At 51.4% G+C, this 25,171-nt stretch overlaps 1 protein-coding gene across 4 annotated transcripts in view; it reads left to right on the plus strand.

The window, feature by feature from the left end:
* Positions 1–25,171, plus strand: part of LOC138579460 (glyceraldehyde-3-phosphate dehydrogenase-like) — a 1,247,463-nt gene that overhangs the window by 714,433 nt on the left and 507,859 nt on the right. For all 4 annotated transcript variants that reach the window (XM_069649792.1, XM_069649794.1, XM_069649793.1 and 1 more), the window contains 2 exons: positions 2,361–2,512; positions 11,953–12,031. In XM_069649792.1, the coding sequence (XP_069505893.1) occupies positions 2,361–2,512; positions 11,953–12,031 (231 nt within the window). The remainder of the gene's footprint in view (positions 1–2,360; positions 2,513–11,952; positions 12,032–25,171) is intronic.

Below are 25,171 nucleotides of genomic sequence, written 5' to 3' on the forward strand. Positions count from 1 at the left end.
GCACAGGATCTCCAGCCTCCCATTCATCCAATTGCTTCTTAGATAATGACTGCTGAATTTGTTCTCGAAAATCAACTCCTTTATGCACCTCACCCAATACAAAATTCTTCTCGGACAACAGTGATACTGGAGCACGATCATCTGCCTTCAAACTTCCTGGAAAACATCGGGACAAAGCATCAGCCTTCCCATTCAGATGTCCAGGCTTAAACGTAATCACAAAATCAAATTCTGCAAAAAATAATGACCAACGAAGCTGTCTTGGTGTTAAGGTCTTGGCTGAACGAATCTTTAGTAAACTCCTGTGTAATACTATTTAATATCCTTTCTTTTTAAATACCTCTATGCTATACTTGAAGATTTCTTTATCCGTTTGTCAGCCTTTATTTTCAAAATTCAAAACAATCGTCTCATCTGAGAATGTCTCATCAAATCACGAAGCGCAACGACAAAAAGAAAAATCTAATGAAAATCCAAAATGGCCACGACGCGCGTGTGACGTCGTAAGGTCCTTTTTTCTAACTCACATGCTTCTAAGATCCAATGCACAGTACGCGCCGTATGCTTGCGCCCGTAACAAAAACTAAAACTAATGTTAGTAAGTTCACTTTAGTTATTTAAATGTTAAAAACACGGCGATTCCGTACCGCACGCCCTGTTAGTTATGATTATACAAAAATATCACGCAATAAATGAATTTTGAAGATAACTCAACTTTCTTTTTTACAATATTCACTGTTCAAAGTTCTTAGCTTATTTACTCTATTCAGATGATAAACAAGTTTACACTATATATAACTGAAGATCACTTAGCTTAGTCTGTATTCTGTGGACATGACAGCTCAGCTGCTCAGCAATCTGGTTCTCTTTGGTTTATCTTCTGCTGCAGACTTCCCAAACTTCTTTCTTGACTACTGTACTGAGATTGGGCTATAACTAAACAGTAAAATAATCTACACCTTTAAAATGGAAAACTTTTAGCTTTATTTTACTGGAGCTAACAACTATATGACCTACTTGGAGGATAACTTTAATGAAAGGCAGTTTAGAATTACACTGAAGATTCCAAATGACAACACAATGATGACTGCCCAAGTCTGAACCAATCACTGTTGAAAGGTATTTCCACCATCTTGGCCTGGGAGAGTTAAGTCTTTCTGAATGATGAACAGTTAAGGAAAACAAGCTTTAATTCTTAAACTGCTTCATTAGATCCTAACTCAACCTAGAATTTAAACTAAACTCCCCTTCTATTTCTCCAGAAATGTCTGAAATGCCCATATTTCCGAAGGCCCTTGAAAATGTGAAGAACATAATGTTAACCTGACAGGTTGGTAATCTTTAGGGGCATTAATGCTCACCATGCCTACTGCCTGCACAAGCGTGGATCCCTCCCCTGAGTTCTGCTGTTCTTAATGTAAAATACCAAGGCAGTCTGGGGTCCCCACGCTCCTCCTCACCTGTAGTCTGCGATTTATGGGATTCCCAGGTTGGCGCCCTTCTGTATCGCAGCAGAACCCCACACCATCGACCTTCAGCCTTCCTCAGTGTTATTTTTGGGCACTGATTGCTATTTTAAGTTAGGAGGGGGGGCCCTGATCCAATCCACAAATGTGGATGTAAAAGCCCTCACAGGGCCACCATACACTATCTCAGGGCGGACTCAGCCCCACCCCGCTCCACAATCTGCTGGAGGGATCCCAGCTGTTTCAGAATGTTTCAGAATGTCACACAGCCTACTGCCCGCTTCACTGGCATGTGGTCATGCCTCAGATGCCGCTCCTGCTCACAGACACTACACAGAAGGGGCTCCTCCTCCACATGCTCTTGCTCCGCTCCCTGCCATGCGCCCGCCTACAACCTCTGCGAGATCCACCAGGGCACACGAGACACTCCACGCCCGTGCAGCCGGCTCTGCAGTCTCAGCCGCTCAAGCTGCAGCCACGCCTCACTCCTTCTCCTGCCCCCACCCCCCCGGGCGCCTTCTGTGCCGCCTCGAGTTGCTTCCTCACTGTCAAAGCCTCACTCCCTGCGCTGCCATAATGGTGGGGCTCCCACTGCTTCCAATGTCAGAAGTGTGGGGGCAGAGGGGGGAGACTGTGTTGTACTCCTTTAGATGAGGATGAGGGACAAGCCGTGATTAAAATGTCCTCCCCCTGACATTGGCCATTTTGGAATCTTCAGTCTGTTTTTTAATTCATAAATGTTAAATGTTTGAGTGTATTGGTGGGGTTCTGTGCTGGTGATGTTTATGTGAGTGTGAAGAGTTTAGTTACAGAAGCAAAGCCACAATTTAAGATTATGAGAGACCACCACTAGTGTCCTCTGCAGCATTCGTTGACATTCCCTTTCTTTTCTAGACCACTGTCCATGCTGTAACTGCCACACAGAAGACTGTGGATGGGCCTTCTGGTAAAGAGTGGCGCGATGGCAGGGGAGCATTCCAAAATATAATTCCAGCCACCACTGGAGCTGCCAAGGCAGTAGGCAAGGTCATTCCAGAGCTGAACGGGTGAGAATCATTCTCTGATACAGGGACTAAGGTTACACTAGAATTGAATTAGTTGCTGATGGATCTAGGCCTTTCCTAATACCATTTATTTTTAAATGTTTTTATTAGCATTTGTAATCATACGCATAGCAGTTGAGCACAGGTTGTGCTTTATATTATCAATCATGTGTCGTGTCTGCCAGAAGGACAACGGATAACAACAAACTAACAATAATAACAACTTTGACTGTCCACTCCCATGGTATCATAATGCGGTCCTTATTCTGCATGTTGGCTCGGAACCGGGGCCACCCCACTTTGTGGCCATTTCGGGTCACAGCGCTTGGTACGTGCTCGGGCTCGTTGGTCTGATCGTAACGATTCGCTTAGGATTTGTGTCCTGTTGGGCTGCTCAGGGGGGTTTGAAGTCTGTCGAGAAGATCATGTCCCTGATGAGGGCTTTCCAGGACTCTAGTGTTGTGCTCACATCGTCCCCATCTCTGTTGTTTCCCTCCTCCCAGGCCCTGGTTTCGGCCGTGGTCCATCTTTCCATTTCCCTGATCCAGGGTCCATATCTGGGGCCTGCGGGCGACTTCCAGGCCATCGCTATTGTTCTCTTCACAAGAATGGATGCCATGTCCATAAGCTTCACTAGGTGCTTGATTTTACTAAGTCTCGGATGGGTGCCCAGGAGACACTCCTTAGGTGTCCATTCGTACCTTTCCAGTCCAGCTCGCCTGCAGGTTTGCTCGGCAGCAAGCCAGAGTTTCTGGGATCTGGGGCAAGCCCAGAACATGTGGATCAAGTCGGCTTGTTCGGAGGAGCACCATGGGCATGTCGAAAGGATTTTGTCATTGAAGGTGGCTATCCTGTGCGGGGTCATGTAGGTCCTATAGAGGACATTCAACTGGTTCATCCTGAACCTGGCGTTCCGTGACACCTCCTTCGAATATAGCAGGGCTCTTGCCCATTCTTCCTCCGTGATTTCTGTCCCAATGTCAGTCTCCCACCTCTCTTTCAGGCGCGCTCCTCTGGGGTTAACTCGGTCGTTCATCTGGGCGTACAGCCTCGATGTCGGCTTCCAGCCGTCGCTCAAATGATACATCTCCTGTACAAGGGGGTGGGTCTCTGGCTCCTCGGGCCATGTGTTCCATTTGGTCTTGGCTACGTGTCTCACCCTCTGGTAAAATAGGGATTGGCCCGAAGAGAGTCCGTCCTTCAGGTGTAGCGAATCAAAGTCTCTAAAGGCTCCTTCGTTGTACATGTCTCCCCATGTATAGAGGCCACATTTCTCCCAGTTCCTCATTACTGGGAGGTCGATGGGGGTCCTGCATACATCTGTCAGCATGGGGATTTCAGGCATGTACGGGTGATGGAGGCCTAGTAGTGTTCTGAGCCTGTTCCAGACCCGCCTCCCCAGTTTTACTATCATGGGTGGGTCAGGGGGCCCACCTGCAAGCCCCATATTATCTCCTTAGGGTGCGTAGGCCCGGTCAACTGGCAAAGGAGGCCAGTCTCAGCAGAGGGTTCATCCGAGAGCCACTTTGTGACATGTGTTAGTTGTGCTGCGAGATAGTATCTCTGAAAGTCGGGCAGTTGGATGCCGCCCTCGGTGTGGGGGAGCGTGAGGATATTCAGGGCAAGCCTATGTCTGGCCTGACCCCAAAGAAAGTCCCTGATCAGAGATTCCAGTTTCCTGAAGAAGGGCGGGGGGGATATAGTGTGTGATGTTGGTGAAGTAGTAGAGGAATCTTGGAAGTATAATCATTTTGGAGATTGCAGCTCTACCCATCATTGAGAGGGGGAGCTTTGACCAGAATTTAATGGACCTTCGAACCCTGCACATTGCTGCTTTGGTGTTGCGCTCATGGGTGGAGGCTGGCATGTGCGTGATGGTTAGACCTAGGTAGCGGAAGGCCTCCGGCTGCCACTGGATCCCTATTTCGGGTAGTTCCTCTATGTCTCTTCCTCTGAGTCCCGCAAGGGGGAAGAAGCATGATTTCTGTCTACTAAATGTTATCCCTGAGTATTTAGCAAAATTATCGAGGACATCCAATGCTGTAGGTGCGGTTTCTCGGGGGTTCCGGAGGTATAGAAGGACATCGTCGGCATATAGGGAGATGATGTTATATGTTCCACCAATGCTGATGCCAGAGTCGAACAGTTGCTTCCTAAAATAAATTGCCACTGGTTCCAGGCCTAGGATGTACAGCATCGGCGATAGTGGGCACCCTTGCCTGGTTCCTCTTTGGATGGGCCATGCTCCTGACACCACACTACCAGTCTTCACCCGCGCCTCCGGGTTGTTGTAGAGCACCTCGACCCACCGGATGAAGTGTTCCCCTAGACCAAACTCTCTCAGGGTCAAGATCAGCCACTCCCAAAATATCGAGTCGAAAGCTTTTACGGCGTCAAGTGAGAGTACCGCCAGGTCCTCCTTGCTCTCCTCTGTTTGTGCCATAACATGTTGGAGCCTCCTCAGATTGGCGGTGGTGTTACGTCCTGGGATGAAGCCGTTCTGATCTTCATGTATTAGGGACCCTATCACCCTCGAGAGTCTCTTGGCTAATATAGTTGTGAGGATTTTGTCATCGTAATTCAGCATCGCCAAGGGGCGATACGAGTCGCACTCATCGGGTGGTTTGCCTGGTTTGAGCATTGGTATTATGAGAGTCTCTCTCATGCTACTCGGCAAGATTCCAGTTTCATATGCCTCCAAATAAACTTCATGTAATATCGGGGTTAGGATCTCTTCGTAGGCCTGATAGAATTCTGGGGTGAGGCCGTCCGTCCCGGGAGTCTTGCTAGTGGAGAGGGACCTGATCGCTTCCGATATGTCTTCTAGTGTGATGGCCTCCTCCAGCCCAGCTCGATGTTCTTGACTCAGCTTGGGTAGTCCGATCTCGTACAGGGTGTCTCTAATGTCTTCTTCAGGGATTCGCTCGTTGTGGGTGTAGAGCCTGGCGTAAAAGCTTGAAAAGACTTCATTTATTGCTTGTTGTGTCCTTTGTGTTGTGCCTCCCTCATCTCTGATCTCTTTGAGGGCCTGCCTCGGATTCTCCTTCTTGCATAGCCAAGCAAGTATCCTGCCTGGCTTATCTGCTTCTTTGTGTGCTCTCAGGGTCCGTGTGGAGAAGTCGAACTTGGACAGCCTCTCCCAGGCTATCCTGCAGTCCTCCCTGATTTCCTTCAGTTTGGCCTCCCTGGCAGTGGTCAGAGGCAAAGCATCTTCCAGTTGCCTGATCTCATCCTCCTTGTCCTCTAGCTCCTTCCTCAGTTGCCTCCTGATCCCACCGGCTTCAGCTAATATCTCACCCCTTGTTACCACCTTCATGGCTTCCCATAATGTGCTCCGCTTCTGGACCGATCCCTTGTTGATCTCTACGTACTCTTCTAGTTTCTCTCTTAGGCTTTCCTTGAATGCAGGGTCCATTAAGGTTTCAGTTGGCATACGCCACATCGGGATAGGGGGCCACGGGCCTCTTAGGTGGAGCTGTATCAGGAGAGGAGAATGATCCGAAATCGATCTTCCCAGGTAGTTCGCTGACTCAACCTGCGGGATCAATGCGTTGTCGACGAAAAGATGGTCTATCCTGGTGTGTAAACCGTGGGGGGCTGAGTAGAATGAGTAAGCCCTGTCGATGGGATGCAAATCTCGCCAGACGTCAACTAGGTGCAAGTCCTCGACCACATTGCGGAGGGCACGGGAAGCAGGGCTATTGGGGATGCGCGGCGTTAAAGATCTATCTGTGTCTTCATTCATCACGCAGTTGAAGTCTCCCCCCCCACAAGAAGGCGTCCTCCCTGTGGTGTGCAATTTTGGCGCATAGCTGCTTAAGGTGGGAGGGTATGCCATGTTGTGGGAAGTATGAGTTGACTATGCATAGTCGGGAATTTTCCAGCATGCCCCAAACTATCACGTACCTGCCTTCTTCATCCGTCTCCATCCCCATCTGGTGAAAGGGTGTGTCAGGACTCACCCACGTGTATACGCCACGTGCATACCTCGAGTAAGAGGAGCCACTGCCCTGGCCCCCCCAATAGTCCGCCAGTTTGTTCGTGATGTCGGATGTGAGGTGCGTTTCCTGCAGGAGGACGAACGATACCTTCTTCCTTTTCAAGTAGGAGTGTATTCGATTTCTCCGCAGGTAGGATCCCATCCCTCTGACGTTCTATGTGATTATTCTGAAGCGTGTTGCCATTGCTTGACTTCGATCGTGGATATGGGAGGCTTCACGCCCATTTCCTGGGATGGGCATCCACTGCTAGGTGTCGTGCTTCGATTCGCTTGCATGAGGTGATGGGCTTCAGCTTCCGGCCTTTGATCCTCCGTGAATTGGAGGACAGTTTTCATGAGGAGTGCAGTCATAACAAAAACTGAACGAAAATAACCATAACTGGTGCACCCAGCTACTGCCTCGGGGGCAGTGCTTGGGGGCTCTCGTGCTGTCTGACCCAATCTGGGTTTCTGGCACGAGTAGGTTCGTGCCGGCAGCTAGCTAGCACTGGTCGTTCGTGGGTGCGTGCTGTGTGCTCATGAGCAGGAGGCCGGGTGGGCCCCGTAGTCACTTGATGTTCTCAGTGTAGTTTCCATGGTGGTGATATACTCTCTTGTGATGGTGTCCAGTACGTGTTCAAGGGTGGTGGTGTCCAGGTGTCGGTCCGTCACCCCTTGTGCATTCGGTTCAGTTCTCATGGGTGGGTTCGGAGGGGACCTCGGCCAGGTTATTGTGTTCCAACTACATGGTGGCTGCGGCTGGAGTTTCCAAAAATATCGCTCGCCCTTTGTGGATCACTTTTAGTCTGGAGGGATACAGCAGCATGTATTTTAGATTTAGTTTTCTCAATCTAGCTTTAATTGGGGCGAAAGAGTTCCTTGCTCTCTGCACTGACTGTGTGTAATCAGGGTAGATGGTGATTTTTGAATTGTCCCGCTCTATCTCTCCGCCCTCTCTCGAGAACATTAGGATCACTTCGCGGTCCCGGAAGTTGAGGACCTTCGCTATGATGGGGCGAGGAAAGGAACCTGGAGGGGGTTTCTTCTGGAGCGATCTGTGGGCCCTTTCTAATGCAAAGCCCTGCAAGAGTTTCTCCGCCCCAATTTCCTGCTGTATTAGGGACTCTATATAGGCCGTAGGGTCTGTGGTTTCGGCTCCCTCGGGAATGCCCAGGATTCTAATTTTGTTGCGCCTGGCGCGGCCCTCTGCCTCCTCCGATCTGGCCTCCAAGTGGCTCACCTTTCTTCGAAGGTCCGCCACCTCTGCCTTGAGATCTTGTGTGTCCTCGGCAATATCCTTCTGGATGGTTTCTATGTTGGTGACACGTTCCGTCAGGTTATGAGCATCCTGTTTTATAAGTTGAATGTCAGCCTTCACTTCGCCGATTTTTGTGTCAATGAACGTTCTCAGGGCAGCTATAGCCTCGAGCACTTGGTCGTCCCTGGCGCGTTCTCCTGGGCTGGTCTGCGAGGCTGCGCCTTTCGATGTAGGTTGGTGTTAGGAAAGATTTCGTAATTGTAGGGAATTTTCCTTCCATGTGGCAACCCCTAAACTTTTTGCTATTGTTTTTAACCTTGTTCTTGACTTTGCCAGAGAAGTACAGCCTTCTGCCGCACTTCTCTGGGCTTTCGCTCCTTTTCTTATGGGGAAACTGACATGCCCTTAAGACAGTCAGTACCGGGGAACGCTGTTTCCCGTAGTTTCTTTTATCATGTTGCGGCTTTAGTGCAACATGACACAAGAGGGCACTGTAAGCTAAGTTACAGCTCTCTTGGGTCTCTAGCCTTCTACAGGCCCTAGATACTCTTTTAGGATGGTATTTGATCAGTGCAAGTCATTCAGGGACTGGAATGGTGGCAGCGATCGTTTTGTTTATTTTGAGCTCCTTTTGGCGTTCTGAGCACGTTTTTCGCACTGAACCCAAAATGGTGGCCTGGCTCCCAAAATGGCCAGTCCACGAGGCTCCTTTGTCCTGTCCACTGACCGTCTTGCTCCCTTCACCTTCCCCAGGTCGGGCGACCCGGGGCCTTCCTTATTTGGGCATGTACTTTCCTGCGAACCATGGTTGCTTTCGCGGGCTTCTACATGTCGTTTGTGTGCCTCCAGGATGTGGGCTGGGATGTCTGGTCCCAATACACATCCTGGGTGCCAGAGAGTCTGGGGTGGTGTGAATGCCTGGGACCACCGTGGTCCGTGATTGGTCCACGTATGGTATGTGTGTTGATGAGCGGATCTCCCATTGGCTCCCCTCCGTTTTGGCGCGAAGGGAACCGTGGATAAGAGGGAGCTGGAAACACCACTACCATGTCGATCTCCTGAGTTCTCACGAACGAAGGAATACAGGAGCCAAGTATCCGGCAACCCAGAGGCTGGACCGAGGAATCACTGGTGACCCGCTGAAGGAATCCTCCTTTGCACTGCTGTCGTCCTGTGAAGCCCTTTCCTCCTTGGATCGAACCAGAAGGCCTGTACTGGTGCTTCGACCTTTGGAATAGCAGGAACAGCTATTCCCGGCGACTTCATCATCTCCTGCCAAGTAAGCCTTCGGAAGTGTCTCTGGGCCATCCAGTTGACTGACCAGCTTACAAGGGAGTCCTGCTCTGCAACTGCCGCCAGGTTGTGCTGTATTTCGAGTCCTTGTCACTCTCCCACGCTTCGTACGCTTGGCGTCCCCAGGTCTGAAGGGAGGAGTGTACATTTGGCTTGAATACACACGGCCGCTCCGTTGTCCTGCTGCGGCAACAAAACTGTGCTGGTTTCGTGCTGGACGTCTTTTTGCTCTACACGACTACGAGGCGTTCCCTGCTCTTCTGAACCTGCCAGCTGCTGAAACTAACGTGGAGAAGCCTGGGTCTGCTTGCTTCGGGGACCGGTGAGTAGTTTTAGCTAGGATCTGGTCGCCCTCCTGCAGTATCCCATTGCTTTTCCCTGCTGTGTAAAAACAGCACCCTTTTGGCCGTACTCGCGCTCTGCTTCTGCCCGCTGTGGAGGCTGCGCTTGAGTTGCGGAACATGTTCTCCTTCTGCTGTGCACTAACCCGAACTGCCTGACTTCCTTCGAAGAGCTTCCCCTTTTGCCCGTTGGCACCGGCGTGGCAGGTACTTTGAGCACAAGGCTCCACTCTTCGCAGGGCTCGGACTTCCATCTAGTTAGGTGCCTCTGTCTCTGGTGCTGATTCCGGAGCGCGGCCCCTTGGATGTTGTCGCAGTGGGCCACGGGTGCCAGGAAGCGCTCGTTGCTTGGTGTGTCAGTTCGGAGGGAGCCGGGAGCCTCCCAGGTCCCCCGAAGCCTCTCTGCTTTTGCCGCGGAGGGGTAGCGCCCCCACTCCAGGGCCCGCTTTAGTTGGTTCGTTGTCGGGATGGAATGCCACAGCCAGAGAAGGACGCAAGTCCCAGTGGATGATCCCTGGGCACATGTAGTGGCAGCCTGTTATCGGAGGTTGCTGGGTTCAGGGGAGCGGGTCTATGCGCCTACCTTGCGGGCGCTCGTGTTGTGAGTCCCAGGCTTCTCAGTGATGTTGTGGCAGGCCTCTGTCCAGCTCCGCCAGTCCCCACACCCCGCTGGTTCTCCCTGTCTGCGGTGAGCGGGGATGGTCCGCTGATCCCAGGAGGTGACACCTCGCCGGCCCTCCCGCGTAGCTCAGGTTCTCCAGGACCCCAGGGCCGCCGTTGTGGGAGCGCAGCCCAGGGAGGAGGAGGAGGGCCAGGTCGGAGCGCCGGAAAAGGCACCCGGGTTCCGATTATCAATGGGAGCAGTTGCGGAGCACGGATCTTTGCCCCTGGCGTGTTGTCGCAGTGTCAGGCAAGTCCAGGGGGAGCCGCGGGTCTCCCAGATCCCCCGCATCCTCCCACCACTTCTATTTCGGGGGGGTACCACCGGAGATCCGCGGTGGCAGTCACCTGTTAGGGGTCGCTGATTGCGGGGGGGAGCAGCTCAGCACGCCTTCCTCTCGAGCGCTCGGGTTGCGAGGCAGGGAGTCTCGCCGGACGAGTCCCGACCACACAGCTATGACGCGTCGGGCTGCGGGGCGCGATTCAGTTGGTCCGTTGCATCGAGCTGAAGAGCCTGGTTCTGGGGGTCCCCCTGCCCCACTGGATTCTCCTGGTCGGCGATGAGCGTGGATGCTCGGATAGTCCCAGGAGTCGACACCTCGCCGGCCCCCCAATGCGGTTCAGGCTCTCCGAGGCTTCAAGGCCGCCATTTTGCGAGGACAGCTCAGGGAAGGGGGAGCCGGGCCGGAGCGCCAGGCAGGGTACCCGGGCTCTGATTTTCGTCAGGATCAGGAGCAGAGCACAGGTCTTCGCCCCAGCCACAGTTGGGTTGTCAGATGGACGACGCAGCAGTCTTAAAGTACCACAATCAGGATCGGACTACAGGGCTTGGCCGGAGCTCAAGAGTTCCGCGTCCTCACTCCATGAGCACCAGGCCACGCTCCCCCCCTTTCCTAATACCATAGGTAAAAGGAAATCCCAGTTTGGAACCTGTGTGCTGCGAAATGTGGTGTGATATGATATGTTTATTTATATAGCGCCTATACACAATGTGTTTCAAAGTGCTTCAAGGCAAGGGAGGGAAAAAGTGAAAATACAATGACATTCTTACAGGCCATTAACAGTAAGGATGTGAGATTAAGTATCGTACTCGGCCTGACGACATTTCAGATAGTGCAAGAGCTAAGACATACAGAAGGAAGGGAGGGGGAGAGTGGGAAGGAAATGGAAACAGACAGGCAACTACCGTATTAGGCCTGATGACATTTCTGGTAGAGCCGGAGAAAAACAAAACATGAGGGAGAGGGGTGCAGAAAGGGGGGGGAGGAACAAAACGAGCGACTATCATCCTAGGCCCGACAAAATTTCAGATAGTGCTGGAGGGGGGAGGAGAGGCAGTAAGGGGAGGGAGGAGGAGACAGATGAGGTTGCTATCATACTGGGTCCAGGGACAATTCTGATAGAGTAAGTGCATAGAATAAGTAAGGGAAGGAGGGGAGGAGGAGAGAACAGAAAGTAAGCAGTCAAAAAGAGTGGAGAAGCAAGAGGGGAGAGCGAATGCAATTGCAGCTGTCAGTAGTTGACACATAATGTCCCAGGCCAGGATACAAGATGAAGATGGGAACAGCATGATTCAGGGCCACCATGAGTACAAGATGCAAAGTCCAGCATGAGAGTTGGGAAAGGGTGACGCACCGTGAATCAATGAAGTCCATAAAAGTCAAATCCAGCATTGGCCACAAGACGGTGATGGTGAAACCAGAATGTATCAGGACAGACTCCTGCAGAAAGTAGGCTGGAGGGGCATAAGGGGAGCAGGGTAGAAGAATCAAGCAAACCAGGCAACACCAGTGTGCAAGAAGGGGGGGCACAAGGGAACATCACGGGGGGGACCAGAGGGGTTGGGTATGGCCTGAGAGTACAGACTTGTATCATTGGGTAAGAAGGACGTTAATGTTACATCTCTTTACAGGAAACTCACCGGCATGGCATTCCGTGTACCTGTTCCAAATGTGTCGGTGGTCGATCTAACCTGCCGTCTGGAAAAAGCAGTGAGTACTAAATCATGTTTTAGATGTTCCCACTTGTATCCATTCTTTTTCACGCCTTTCAGAGAACACGTTTCTCTGCATCATGGGATCTTCATTTGTATTGCTAAACACTAAATCTCTCTGCTCACTTGTAGAATCCCAGAATGCTTTTCAATCTCTATATATAAAATGCTTAGGTTTGTTTCAGTACTCAGCTGATGCAATTTATCAGTGTAAGGTTACCCTCTGCTGTCCTAATGGCAAAGTGCACCTCTGTGTGCCCTTTCACTTCAGCAACATGTATCATTTTAACAAATAGAATGAGCATGGTTCCACATGGTCACCTTCATCTTCTACTATCGCAAACATTCGTAATCATTTCAGGTTGCTTCTTTACACCCCCAATTCTCTCTTAACTCAGGGCGCATCGGTTCCAGTGTCAATTAACAGTTAATTACCGGCTCAACGTTTCAGTCTCTAAAGAGCGAAATGCTGTAGGACAAATGCATCCTCACGAGCTAAAATCGAAAGTAGATGCTGTAATTATGCTACTTGATGTCCTTGCCCCTGTCATGAGGATCTGCTTATAGCCCAAATCCAAGTGCAACTCTTGGTACGATTCCGACCTAGTCACCCTTAAACGCAAGTTTCGTGGGGCGGAGAGGAAGTGGAGGGCAAGAGGTGCACCCTCTGACAAACTGGCCTGCTGCCTGCTCCAAAGGCAGTGCAGACTCTGTCCTAGCCAAGAAGAGAGCGTCTCTGCGGCATCTAACAACTTGGCCAAACTCTTCAAAATCTGCAAGGAGCTGGCCAATCCAGCTGCAGTCTCTACCTCTCCTTTTCCCTCCCATACCCTCTGTACACCCTCGGCTTCTCATTTCATCACTAAAACTCAGGACATCCTGTCCATCCTCTCTTCCTCTTCGTCCTATTCCTCCCCGCCTGTGGCCGGCTCTCCTCCCTTCCCTTCCCTTCCTTTCCCTTGTTCACCCCTGACAACATTTCCAGACCGATCTATGAAAGTCTCGTCAAAACAGGTTCTTCTCTGTACTTCCAGAACCATCAAGGACCACATCGACACCCTTCCTCCAGCCTTGGCCTATTTCTGCAATCATTCTTTTGCCACTGGAACCTTCCACACCCACTGAAGCACTCCCTTGTGCTTCCCCTGGCCCTCTTAAAGAAGCCCTCTGCCGATCTTTCCTCTCCACTCCTTTGCTGGGCAAACTCTTGGAAAAGCTGGCCATCTCCCAGCTTAACCTTCACACTGATTCTTTTGGTTGTCTCCATGACCTATGTGAGGAACTCATTGTGGCAACAAGTAAGACAGGCACAAGTGATCACAGTTCAAGGGTGTTTATTGAACAATGAGTTCTGTATGCAAGTTGGAAAAACACCTATTCTAAACCTAAATCTAAGATGGGACCAAGCGACAAACATCAAATGAAAAATAAGGCAGTCCTTGTGGCGTCATGTCAAAATAAAAGGTCTTATAGTAAGAAACCTATTGCCAAACCTCACATCTCATACAAAAAAGGGGTGTGAGATATTTCTCAAGAAAAGAAAGAAGTGTTCTCATATAATATGCCAGGATGCTGTAGCCTGGGCCTCACTTCCCCATGCTTTGTGCGTCTGGTAAGATGGGAGTTTGGAGCACACTACAGTCTCGGGTTTCTCCAACACGAGACAACCGTTCCAATGGCAGTTCTCAGGACCATCTATGTCCAAGTATCGTTTCTTTGAAGGTCTCTTGCCTTCGAGGACCTGGGTTCTTAACTAACAAAAACAAAAGTTACTTTAAGAAATGAAAGTTTGTTTCCAATGTTCGCTGGGTGATGAGTTCACCCCTGGGTCCCCCTCTTCTGGACGCTAACCCTTCTTTATCTTTAGTCACAGTTCACGCAGGGTGATGGCTTCACTCCTGAGTCCCCCTCCTCTGTGATCTGACCCTTCTTAATTGTTTACCACAGATTCACGTAGGGTGATGGCTTCACCCCAGGATCTCCCTCCGTCGGGCTCGGACCTCTCTTCTTCACATTCACTTTACTTTCAAGTGTTGCACAATTCACGTCCCTTGGTTTCTCTCAATGCAGGATTCACTTGCCTTGCTTTCTCTCAATGCGGGATTAATTTCCCTGGCCTTCACACAGTTTATAGATCAAAGTTTTTCAATTGTACAGGGATTTTGGTTGACCCTCAGTATGACCACCTTGACCTATTCCGCTGACTCGCCTATGGCCGCCTGGTATCAGTAGTTTCTCTCATTTGGGGCTCGAACAGAGACTCTCCAGTTGGCACCCACGTGGTGCTGGTGTTAGGGAGAATTCTCATTCTATGGCTAATTTCCCTTACCTAGTGAGTCCCTCAGCAGCTTTGCTGGATATCTGGAGTTTATTTTTTCCACTAGGTAAGAGTGTGAGCTTTTCCCCACTCTTACCTGTGTTTTGCCATGTGTATTTTTACTGTTTTTGTGATTGTGGTCTCTGGAGTACACCACTTCATGAGCCCCACTCTTTGTGTGTTACACAGCACCTTCAGTGCAGTGACACAGGGTTGTCTTTTAGACTTCCCACCGACTCCATTTTCTGGGGCTGACTACTGTCCCCCAGAAAAGGTAAAGTTGCCATTAACCTTACATAGTCATTTTTTAGCAAAGGTCCAGTACACCCCATCTTATATGGAGTATTGGAAAGGGTTAATTCCTAGCCCTTTTTACCTGTGTCTCCTGGAGCGTTGTTTCGCTCCCTTAACATTGAGACTTGGCCGGTGGCAGTGGTATCTACCCTAATTTTTCTACCGCGATTATATTACATAACGTGATAATGTTTTAGGCTATTTTGGTAGCCTCGAACTTTAAACCTGCTTGCCCAAATACTTTTTATTTCGGCTCCGGTTGGGTTTAATTGCCATTTCTTTTTGTTAACATCCGTCTTGAGTTTTACTTTGCGTGGTAAACCAGGTTTGCCTTCTTTGTTTACTGTCTTTTGGCGGGCTTCTCTCAAGGAGCCCTCCTTTTGGCGCCTGGGTGTCTAGGTGGGCTTAATGTGAGGGAGGGATGTAGTCACCACCTGTACAGCGTATCCTCGGAAACCCAAGTCGCACTTTGTGTCTATTGGCTGAGGTGGTTTTCCGGGCTGGACAACCACTCTGCTGTGTGATTGACAGCCAGGCTGTGTGAATGGGGGATTTTGGCATAAAAGACAGGACTCTTGGGCTGGAAGTCAGTCGCCACTGGAACTGCAAGGAACCGAAGAGAAGCGGAGAAGATGATGGCTGCTGCAACCCCGAGTCCCGGTGAAGCCCTGCTGCAGTCCTGAGCTATCTACCCTTCAACGACAAGAGAAGATCCAGTCCGGAGTCTTCTTCCCTTGAGCCTGGTGGGATCAACCAGCTCACCTTTCTTCAGCCAGAGAATCCTCTCCTTGGTCGAAATCACTGCAGTGCTGCAGTGCTGTAGTGGTCCGGATAGCCATCAGAAGAGCCCTCTGTTGATTTAAAGGAGCACACCTTTTATTCATCGTTGCTTTTTCGCTGCTGCTGTCCTCATGCCTGGGTAGTGCAGATCGCTCCAGACGTCGTCCTTCTTGTCGCCACGACAGGAACCGTGAGTCTGCAGGAACTACCAGGAACAACTGCCGTGGCACCAGCTTTGTTCAACGGAGTAAGGTACTGTGCACATTTGGTCGTTCTCTCCGTCCGACCGTACGGAATCGGGTAGAACGCTTTTCCTCCATGAAGGCTTGTCCTTTCTTCCTTCCCTCTTATAACTTTTCCTTCCATCTGACAATATCTAAGTACTCTTGGCATCTCGAATCTCGAACTGTTCAACGTGTGATCCTCGGCAACTGAGCATCTGCTCCAGTGACACTGGCGCAGGCCTATTGACTTTTATCTGTATCTTTGAACGAGTCCTCTGATCCTATTGCCTTGACAAAAGTATTGCCTGTGATTTTATCCACTTTTCCCTTGTTTGATGTTCTAAAGTACAAAGTGTGTTTTAATTCCGTGAGCATTTCTATTTGAGGGTACGCGTTAGTATCGCAACACTGGTCTGTCAAATCCTAATGTACTTACCTTGAATTTGTTGGAACAAGTGGACTTTGATGTGTGTAGTGTATTTCACGTGTGGTTTTGATTTAATAGAAGTGAAGTGTTTTGTGAACAGATGGTTTAAAAATAAATGTACTTATATTTTTTACCTGAAACCTTGAGTCAGTGTTTGCTTGAGTCACAGTAATTGTGGACCTTGGTGTAATCTCTACTACTGCTCATTTGCTCTTGAGATAAGTCTGGCTGCTCCGCTACTGATACCACTTCACCAGTGTAGTACAGGCTTGTGCCAAAGGTGAACTTGTATTACGACTTGTAGTCCTAATCTTGTGTAGTGTTCCCTAAGGGTACTGCACAGGATTCTGCCTAACAGCCGGTTTGCCTCTGCAGCTGGTCTCCCGTTCAACACTTGTTACTTTTCTTTCATAGTTCATAGCACTTTGGTTCAAACTTGCCACTTTGCGAGTCTCAATCAACACAGCCCGGTTCTTATCGTCTCTCCCCTCAACTCACCTGTTGTGATGAACCGCTTGGCTAGCCTCTTCATTGGAGTCAAGGCCGGTACCATGGTCACGGGAGCTTCCCTCGCTCCTGCTTATCAGCATAGGCTTACCCCATGTACCATTGACATCTGCTATAAAACACTTGTGCTATTGTTCGCGGTCTTGGTCCCTCTTCCATGAAGGTTCCACGGTCTTGGACGAAAAGGGCAAGGTCACTTCTCTCCTCGCCACCCACTCGATTCCTGCTGCCTTTCCACTTCTCTTGAACTGCAGCGCCTGCTTAGCCACCTCATCGTTTTGTATGACATTCTCACCTTGCCCTCATTACGCCTGTTTGCTCTGTCTTTTACCCCTGTGGAGAAGGGAAAGGGCCGTCAGGTGTGGCGTGTCAGAGTATCCTACGGAACGGGATATGGAAGGTTTGTGCAATGATCGAGAATAACCGGGATGGAGAACAGAACATAGGTGATTGTGGGAATAGCAGTGTTCTGTCATAGTAGATTGGGTGTTCTGAAGATGACAATCGGAGAGACAGGATTGATAGGGTCTGTGGGGCAAACGGGAATGACCGGGATTATTAGTATGAAGTGAACAGGGGGAATTGTGAGAATGGTAGTGTTTTGTCTGAGCAGAAGGGGAGTGCAGGAAATAATGACCAGAGGGGCTTGGAAAAGAATGACCGTGTGTATGCAGGTAAGGCACGGAAATACAGGGGTTTTGGGAGGGACGGTTTCGGATTTTGACTGGGTTTGATATCCTAGGGGATAGGTTATTTCTCCAGCATGGGGTCTGGCATGGATTCACATGCTCATGAATATTCCCCATCGTCAGGCTGGGAATCCTCGGTAAAGAAAAAATCAGTATCAGTTTCGTTTCTGATCTGTCTTTCGTAGTAGTAACCAATCACTGATCTCTGCGTCATACTGACCACAGCCAATGACTGCCCTCTACCTAAGCCCCGCCTCTGGCAGCCATCTTCAGATTTTTACCGCACGTTCAAGTGTTGGGATCCTCGTGCTATTGCTCTCGAGCGTTAGTGCTATTTTTTCACGTTTTTTCTCAAAAAACGTCTATTTTTCGGTCAAAAGAGCCTCAAGTTCCACCGTTTCTTCATCCGATCAACGGGGACCCGTGTCGGATTCGTCTACGCCCCTCAAGAGTGAAGATTTCATCGAGCCACGCTTTTGGAGGACTCCAGAAGTTTCTCAGGCTCATCTCGGACATGGCCCAGGAGAAGGGAAGCTCGACGCCCGGAAAGCTGTTCAGGGTCTGCCCTGGATGCCAGCTTCAGAATGTCTTTAAGGAGGACGAACACTCCCTTTGTCTTTACTGCCTACATGAGGACAAGACGCACGTGGAGAAGGACTGTGCGTTTTGCGGCAATATGTCGGAGCGGACCATGAAGGACCGCCATCAACGTCTCGCCAACTGGCTGGAAGGGAAGAGCCCATCAGGCGAGAAGAAGAAGAAGTCCGAGCGGTCTTCTAAGACCTTTGAGGACACCCCGGCGACGGGGGTCCAACACAAGGCCAAGCACCGCAAGTCCGCTGGCACCGGGAGCGCCGAACGGTCGGGCTCTACGGGCGCCAGGCAGGGCGCATCCTCCCCGGCGCCATAAACCACGAGCCAACGCTCTGGTTCGGGTAAGAGGAAGGCCGAGCACCCGGCGAAGCTCCTGGGGAGACCCCGGTCGAGCTCGAAGGCCCCATCGGAGGGGGAGCGAGGCAGTGACCCTCCCCCCAAGGAGAAGGCGGTGAGCGCACCTAAGGTGGTGAAAGCCTTAATCCATCCGGCCAAGGCCTCTATCGAGACAGTCGTGGCGGCCCTGGCTCAGCCTGTGGAGGCTACACCAGTGGTGGCGACCTCGGGGCTCAGTCTCCCTGCCACCGCGGAGGGAGTCCTCTTTTATGCCCATCGACAGGACCCCCGTGAAACCTCCGACAGAGAAGAAAAAGGGGGGCAGGAGGTCGTCGTGGATTCGGCCTCAAAATCTGAGGAAGAGCTGATCGAAGTCTTAAGCCACGGCGTTGGCGTGGAAGAAGACCAGCCCGTCGGGAGGGATCCCGATGTAGGAGACGACGATAACGTCGAGGGTGCCGACGGGGCCCCTAACCGCCCGTCGGACTCCCCTCAACCAGTGCCGCAAGACAACTCGGCGGCCATTTTGTTGGCTATACAGTCCTTATGCTCGGAGATAAGGACGAGACTGCCGTTACCACCAGCGGAGGAACCGCTCCCGACGGGGGACCCGGAGCCAGGCCCTTCTGGCAGCCCCCCCCAAGAGAAGAAGGATTCATCCTCCACCTCCTTTTCAGCCATCGCGCCCTGTTCAGCCCTCCTCTCCGTCCACGACTCGTGGGGATGATACGGGGACTGACACGGCCGCGACGGGTACGGACGACGAGGTTTACGACGAGGATCTGCCGTCGTCACCTCCCACCCGGGCTTCCCCGCCCGACGACATTTGATCGTTTCACTCCATGATCGCCAGGGCATCTGAGCTTTTCCAGCTCTGCCCGAAAGAGAAGAAGAAGGAAGGTTTCCTTTATCAACGGGGCGAGGCCAAGAGGAAGACGGTCCTCTCTGTACCTCTACTGGACGATATTTGGGATGAGGGCCTCGCCCTCCTCAAGAACCCATCCGCGACGCCGGCTAGAAGGGATCGGTACGAGAAGAAGTACCGGGTCCCGGACGCGGCCCCCTTGTGCCTTCGGGCACAGCCGACCCCGGGCTCGGTCGTCTCCGCGGCGGCCAGGAAGAAAGCGGGGGGGGCGCAGCCTCTACGTCGACCTCCCCGCCGGACGGCGAGGGAAAGAAATCAGATACGATGGGACGCAGAGTCATCTCGTCTGCAGCGACGACGATTAAGGCGGCCAACGCCTTGGCTATCGTAGCCCGCTACGACCGGGAGTTGTGGTACAAACTGGCCCCCCTGCTGGACTTCCTACCGGACGACAAGAGGGCGGAAGCCCTAGAGATCTTGCAGGAAGGAGAGGTGGCGTCGGACCACGCCATTACGATTGCGACGGACATCGCTGACACTGGATTTCGCCAGTTGGGCAATGGCGTGTGCCTTAGGCGGCGTGGAAGGCTCAAGGCTACTGACTTCCGTCAGGACGTGCAGACCAGAGTCTATGACATGCCGTTCGACGGAAACAACCTGTTTGGGAAAACAGTGGACGATTCCCTTCAAGCCATCAAGGCAGACACGGAGACGGCCCGGGCTCTTGGGGTTCTCCAGCAACGGCGGCCGCCCTTTCGGAGCAGCGGAGGCAAACAGGGTGCCTCCAAAGGTTCCGGCGGCGGATTTTCCACCTACCGTCAAGCGGCCCGTTCGTCGTCGCAAGAAGCTTACAGGGGACGAGGCAAGTCAGGCGGACCCCGCCATCGTCGCCAAGGAGGACAAGGCGGCAAAGCTTTGTCGAAGCAGGACTGAACCGGCCGTGGGGTCGTGCCCCCACCGAAGCGCCCCGGTGGGAGGCCGGCTGGCGAGCTTCGTCAGCGTGTGGGAGTCCATCTCCACCGACCGTTGGGTGCTGGACGCCCTAGCCCAGGGTCACGCGCTCGAGTTTCTAAAGAGGTGCCCGCGCGTCCCCCCTGTGGCCAGGAAAGAACATCACATCCCTCAACTTCTCTTGGAGGTAAAGGCGATGCTCAAGAAGGGTGCCATCGAGCTCGTCCCAAAGAGGCTTCGGGGCTCCGGAGTTTACTCAAGATACTTCCTCGTGAAGAAGAAGACGGGAGGATGGCGTCCCATCCTGGACCTACGACGACTGAACAAATTCATCAAGGCACAGAAGTTCCGGATGGTCACCCTCCAACATGTCCTGGGTCAGCTGGAGGAGGGCGATTTCCTGTCGTCGTTGGATTTGGAGGATGCCTACTTCCATATTCCCATCCTAAAGGGACACCGAAAGTTTCTCAGGTTTGTGGTCCAAGGACGTCACTATCAGTTCAGAGCCCTTCCCTTCTGGCTGAGGTCGGCACCCAGGGTGTTCACCAAGTACCTCGCACCGGTGGCGGCGCAGCTGTGCCGAGAGGGGATCCACGTCTACCCCTACCTGGACGACTGGCTCATCCGAGCGAAGACGAAGGAGCTCGCCGTGGAGCACACGGCAAGGACCGTCCAACTTCTCACGGACCTGGGATTCTCCATAAACTACGCCAAGTCCCACCTGGTGCCCGCGCAAGACGCTCTGTTTCTGGGAGCGAAGCTCGACACAGTGTCGCTTCTGGCCTCTCCGTCGGAGGAAAGGACGAGGGCCATCTTGGGCAAGGTGCAGCAGATGCTGGTTGCGGACGCGGCCAGAGTGAGGTCCATCAAGTCCCTCCTCGGAATGATGTCTTCTTGCATTTACTTCATCTGCCTGTGCAGGCTCCGGATGCGCCCGTTGCAGGAGTTCCTGGACGCGCGCTGGGTCCAGACGACGGGCAGCTTCGAGGAGAGGATCACACTCGACGAGAGTTTCCGACGAGCGATCCGGTGGTGGGGCACCAGCGCGCATCTGACAGCGGGCATGGACTTCCAGACCCCCGGCCACCAGGAGACAGTGACCACGGATGCCTCCCTGGAAGGGTGGGGAGCGCACACCGAATATCTGCACGCGAGAGGCCTTTGGCTCCCGACGGAGAAGTCCCTCCATATCAACGTCCTGGAGCTCCGTGCAGTGTTTTGGGCCCTCGGGTCCTTTCTTCCGTCCCTCAAGGGCAAGGTGCTGAGGATCTTCACCGACAACACCACCACCATGTTCTACATCAGGAAACAGGGCGGAACCAGGTCCCCAGCCCTGTCCAGGGAGGCGCAGGATCTGTGGCATTGGCCCGTCGCCCAAGGGATGTTTCTGGTGCCGTTTCATCTGGCAGGGATAAAAAACACCATCGCCGACTCACTCAGCAGGGAGCTGCGCTCGTGCCACGAGTGGGAACTACGACAGGATCTAGTGGACCGCCTCTTCCGACGGTGGGGCACACCCCAGATCGATCTGTTCGCGACGGCGACGAACTCCAAGTGCCGGAGGTTCGCCAGCAGGTTTCCCCAGCCGAGGAGCATGGGCGATGCTTTCTCGTTCCCCTGGGAGGGCCTGTTTCTATACGCGTTCCCTCCATTGCCATTGCTGATCTGGCTCATCAACCAGCTCAAGAGGTCACAGTGCAGGATGATCCTCGTCGCACCTGCGTGGCCGAGGCAGATATGTTTCCCGGACCTTCTGGAATTGTCAGCGTCCCCGTCAATCAAGCTGCCGGTGGACGCGGATCTTCTCTCCAGGGAAGGAGGCGCCATCCTCCATCACGACCCGAAGTCGCTGAACTTGCAGGCCTGGCTCCTGCAGCGTTAGAGTTTGGAGGATACGACATACCGGCCGACTGCAGAGAGGTTCTTGCAAAGGCCAGGGCATCCTCAACTCTTAAATGCTACGGACACAAATGGAAGAGGTTCTCTGTCTGGTGCCACGCACAGAAGATTAACCCTCTACGGATTACGGCTCCCCAAGTACTTGGGACGCTGACCAAAGCTGGACTGGCGCACGCGTCCATCAAGATTCATCTTGCTGCGATCTCCCGATACACCAGAACCACGGGGCGGACGTCTTTGTGGTCTCATAGTCTGGTGAAAGAGTTTATGAAGGGACTGTTCAGATCGTTCCCGCCGGTGAAGGCTCCGGCCCCGGCGTGGGAGCTCAACGTGGTGCTGACCAAGCTTATGGGACCTCCGTTCGAGCCTCTGCACTCAGCTCCGTTGAAGTTCTTGTGGAAAACAGCGTTTCTTGTGGCCATCACCTCCGCACGACGGGTGAGAGAGATCCAGGCCCTTTCCTGCAAGGCCCCGTACTTGACTTTTCACGACACGAGGGTAGTGCTCAGGACGCACCCCTCCTTCATGCCAAAGGTGCCGTCGGACTTCCACCTCAACGAACCCTTGGTGTTGCCTGTTTTCTTCCCGTCGCCTTTGTCGCCGGCTGAAAGGACTTTGCACTCGCTGGATGTGGCTAGAGCGCTGAAGTTCTACGTGGACCGCACGAAGTGTTTTCGGAAGACGTCACAATTCTTTGTGAACTTTGGACCTGTCAATCAGGGGAAGGCTCTCTCGAAGGCTTCCATTTCCAGATGGCTCTCCGGCTGTATCATGTACTGTCATCGGTTGGCAAACCGACCGCTGCCTGGCCGTCCGAGAGCCCATTCCACCAGAGCGATCGCAGCTACCACAGCGTTCCTATCTGGTGTGCCCTTGCTGGACATCTGCAGGGCTGCTACGTGGAGGTTGGCGCACACCTTCACGAAATTCTACTGCGTCGATCGGGATTCCAGGGAGGAGTCCAGGGTCGGCCAAGCAGTGCTGCGCAACCTGTTCGCCTAAGGTGAGCCTGGTGAGGATGTAAGAATTGCTTAATGTTGAGTTTGATGTAATGCTTAATGTTGAGCCTTTGCCACCTCCCGTGGTTGTGCATGTGTGTACTGCTATGTATTCTTTATTCATGAGCATGTGAATCCATGCCAGACCCCATGCTGGAGAAGGAACAAGTTACTTACCTGTAACTGTTGTTCTCCAGCATGGGTCTGGCATGGATTCACATGCGAACCCTCCCGCCTACCCCTCTGCGGCTCTTCACTTGGTCATACTGCCACTTCACGTGCTACCAAATCTGAAGATGGCTGCCAGAGGCGGGGCTTAGGTAGAGAGCAGTCATTGGCTGAGGTCAGTATGACGCAGAGATCAGTGATTGGTTACTACTACGAAAGACAGATCAGAAACGAAACTGATACTGATTTTTTCTTTACCGAGGATTCCCAGCCTGACGACGGGGAATATTCATGAGCATGTGAATCCATGCCAGACCCATGCTGGAGAACAACAGTTACAGGTAGGTAACTTGTTCCATACATAGGTATCGGTGGATTTGAGTACGAGATATTGAATGGGAAGAAGGGGGGCAGATGTGTCAGAGCCCATAAAGGTCTCAGGGATCTCACTCTCCTAATCTTCTTCCCCGGTAACATACCACGTTTCACCTGGGACATTCCCCTGAGCATAACCTTAAGCCCCTTACCCAGGTGATCCTCGCTTGTCCACCCCCATGGTCGAGATCCGAGAACGCCAACACTCCCCTGGCCACCTGAATAAGGGTTTCTCGAGGTCTATCTAGGAGAATACCCTCAGGTTTCTCACACCATCAGTCTGGCTCCAGAGTGGACAGATGCTCAGAAACTGCTCTCCTGAACATCTGTGAATACCTGCTCTCTAACCTTGATTCTAACCTTCCTTCTGTCCTGATTCTCCTCTCTTTCTTCTGCTTTTGACACGGTCAACCATGCCATCCTGCTCAAGCGCCTCCAGGAGAACCTTGGTATCACTGATCAGGCCCTGGCCTGGCTGATGTCCTTTTTCGTAAAGAAGTGTAGAAGAGCACACCTTTTGTCAATTTGTACTTTATACATTCAGCGCTTGTTCTGTGTTACAGAAATGTATACTTCTATTTAGGTGCCCCAGAGCCAGATCCTGCTCTACAGGATCAAATCTAATAGAAAAGCTTTGAGGATCACTTTGATGATCATCGCTCCGTGCACACTTTTAGGCATTAAACAATACAAAATTATATTTATCTAGGATGTGTTTCAACATATTATTTAATCTGAATTGAATAAAGTAAACATAAACATAAATTCATTTGACTTTTGCTTATTCAAAAAACAGTGCATGAACATAACAGTTCTAGGTTAGAACAATTTCTAATAATTCTTAGTAATTGATTTTGATACAACAACAAGAAATTATTTCCTTCTTATTTGTATTGGCGTAAAGTGTCTCTTAATGTTCTAACGAAAGTTAATTTCCTATTGTTCTCTTTCAAACTACACTGGTCCTTTTCCTTCAAAATTCATTGTGCAACTCCTGGCGGATAGCCTTCTTGTTGTTATGAATCTCTAATTCACGACACGTTTTGGGCAAATGACGCCCTTCATCAGGTGTGGACAAGTCTCTTTTTCAATAAACGATTTTCTGCAAGTTAAATAAATAAATATTCTTATCAATTGTGTTGCTCATCATATTTCAAATAATTCAGTAACTTTCGTTTTTTAAAGAAAGGTATATATGTATCTTTTTTTCTGACCTGTAGACCAATGACTGTAAAGTTTGCCTCTTTTTGTTGAGAAATTACTCCTGTTGAGTTATCGTGCAGGACCTTTGCCTACTTCTATTCTTCATATGGAGCGAGGGGTTGGCCAAATCTGTTAGTAAATTGATGGTGAATTTTAATACTTTGCCATTTCTGACTGCATGGTTTTTGTACCAGGACCAGTCGCTACTATGATAGCGCTGTGCCCCGGTGCAAAAATCACCTTCTGTTTTACGCACTTCAATCTTACACTTGTTTTGCTTACCTTGGCTGGAGAGCTGATGTAGAAAATGACTGTGAACTAGTTGGCGTGCAGCTGTCCACGGATGCTTTTGTGGTTCTAGGCTGCTGGTCACTGATGTTCTGGATCTTGTCTCCCTGCAAAGCGATCGAATTTGTATAAAGATTTTGTTAATTGCCAATATGTTGAATTCTCAAGTTGATGACACGTTAGCAACATCGATTGCTCGAAAATACCTTTCTGATCTTTTAGA

The sequence above is a fragment of the Ambystoma mexicanum genome, chromosome 3p, assembly GCF_040938575.1.
Source record: "Ambystoma mexicanum isolate Mex_15411 chromosome 3p, UKY_AmexF1_1, whole genome shotgun sequence".
In the NCBI taxonomy this organism is placed as follows: Eukaryota; Metazoa; Chordata; class Amphibia; order Caudata; family Ambystomatidae; genus Ambystoma; species Ambystoma mexicanum.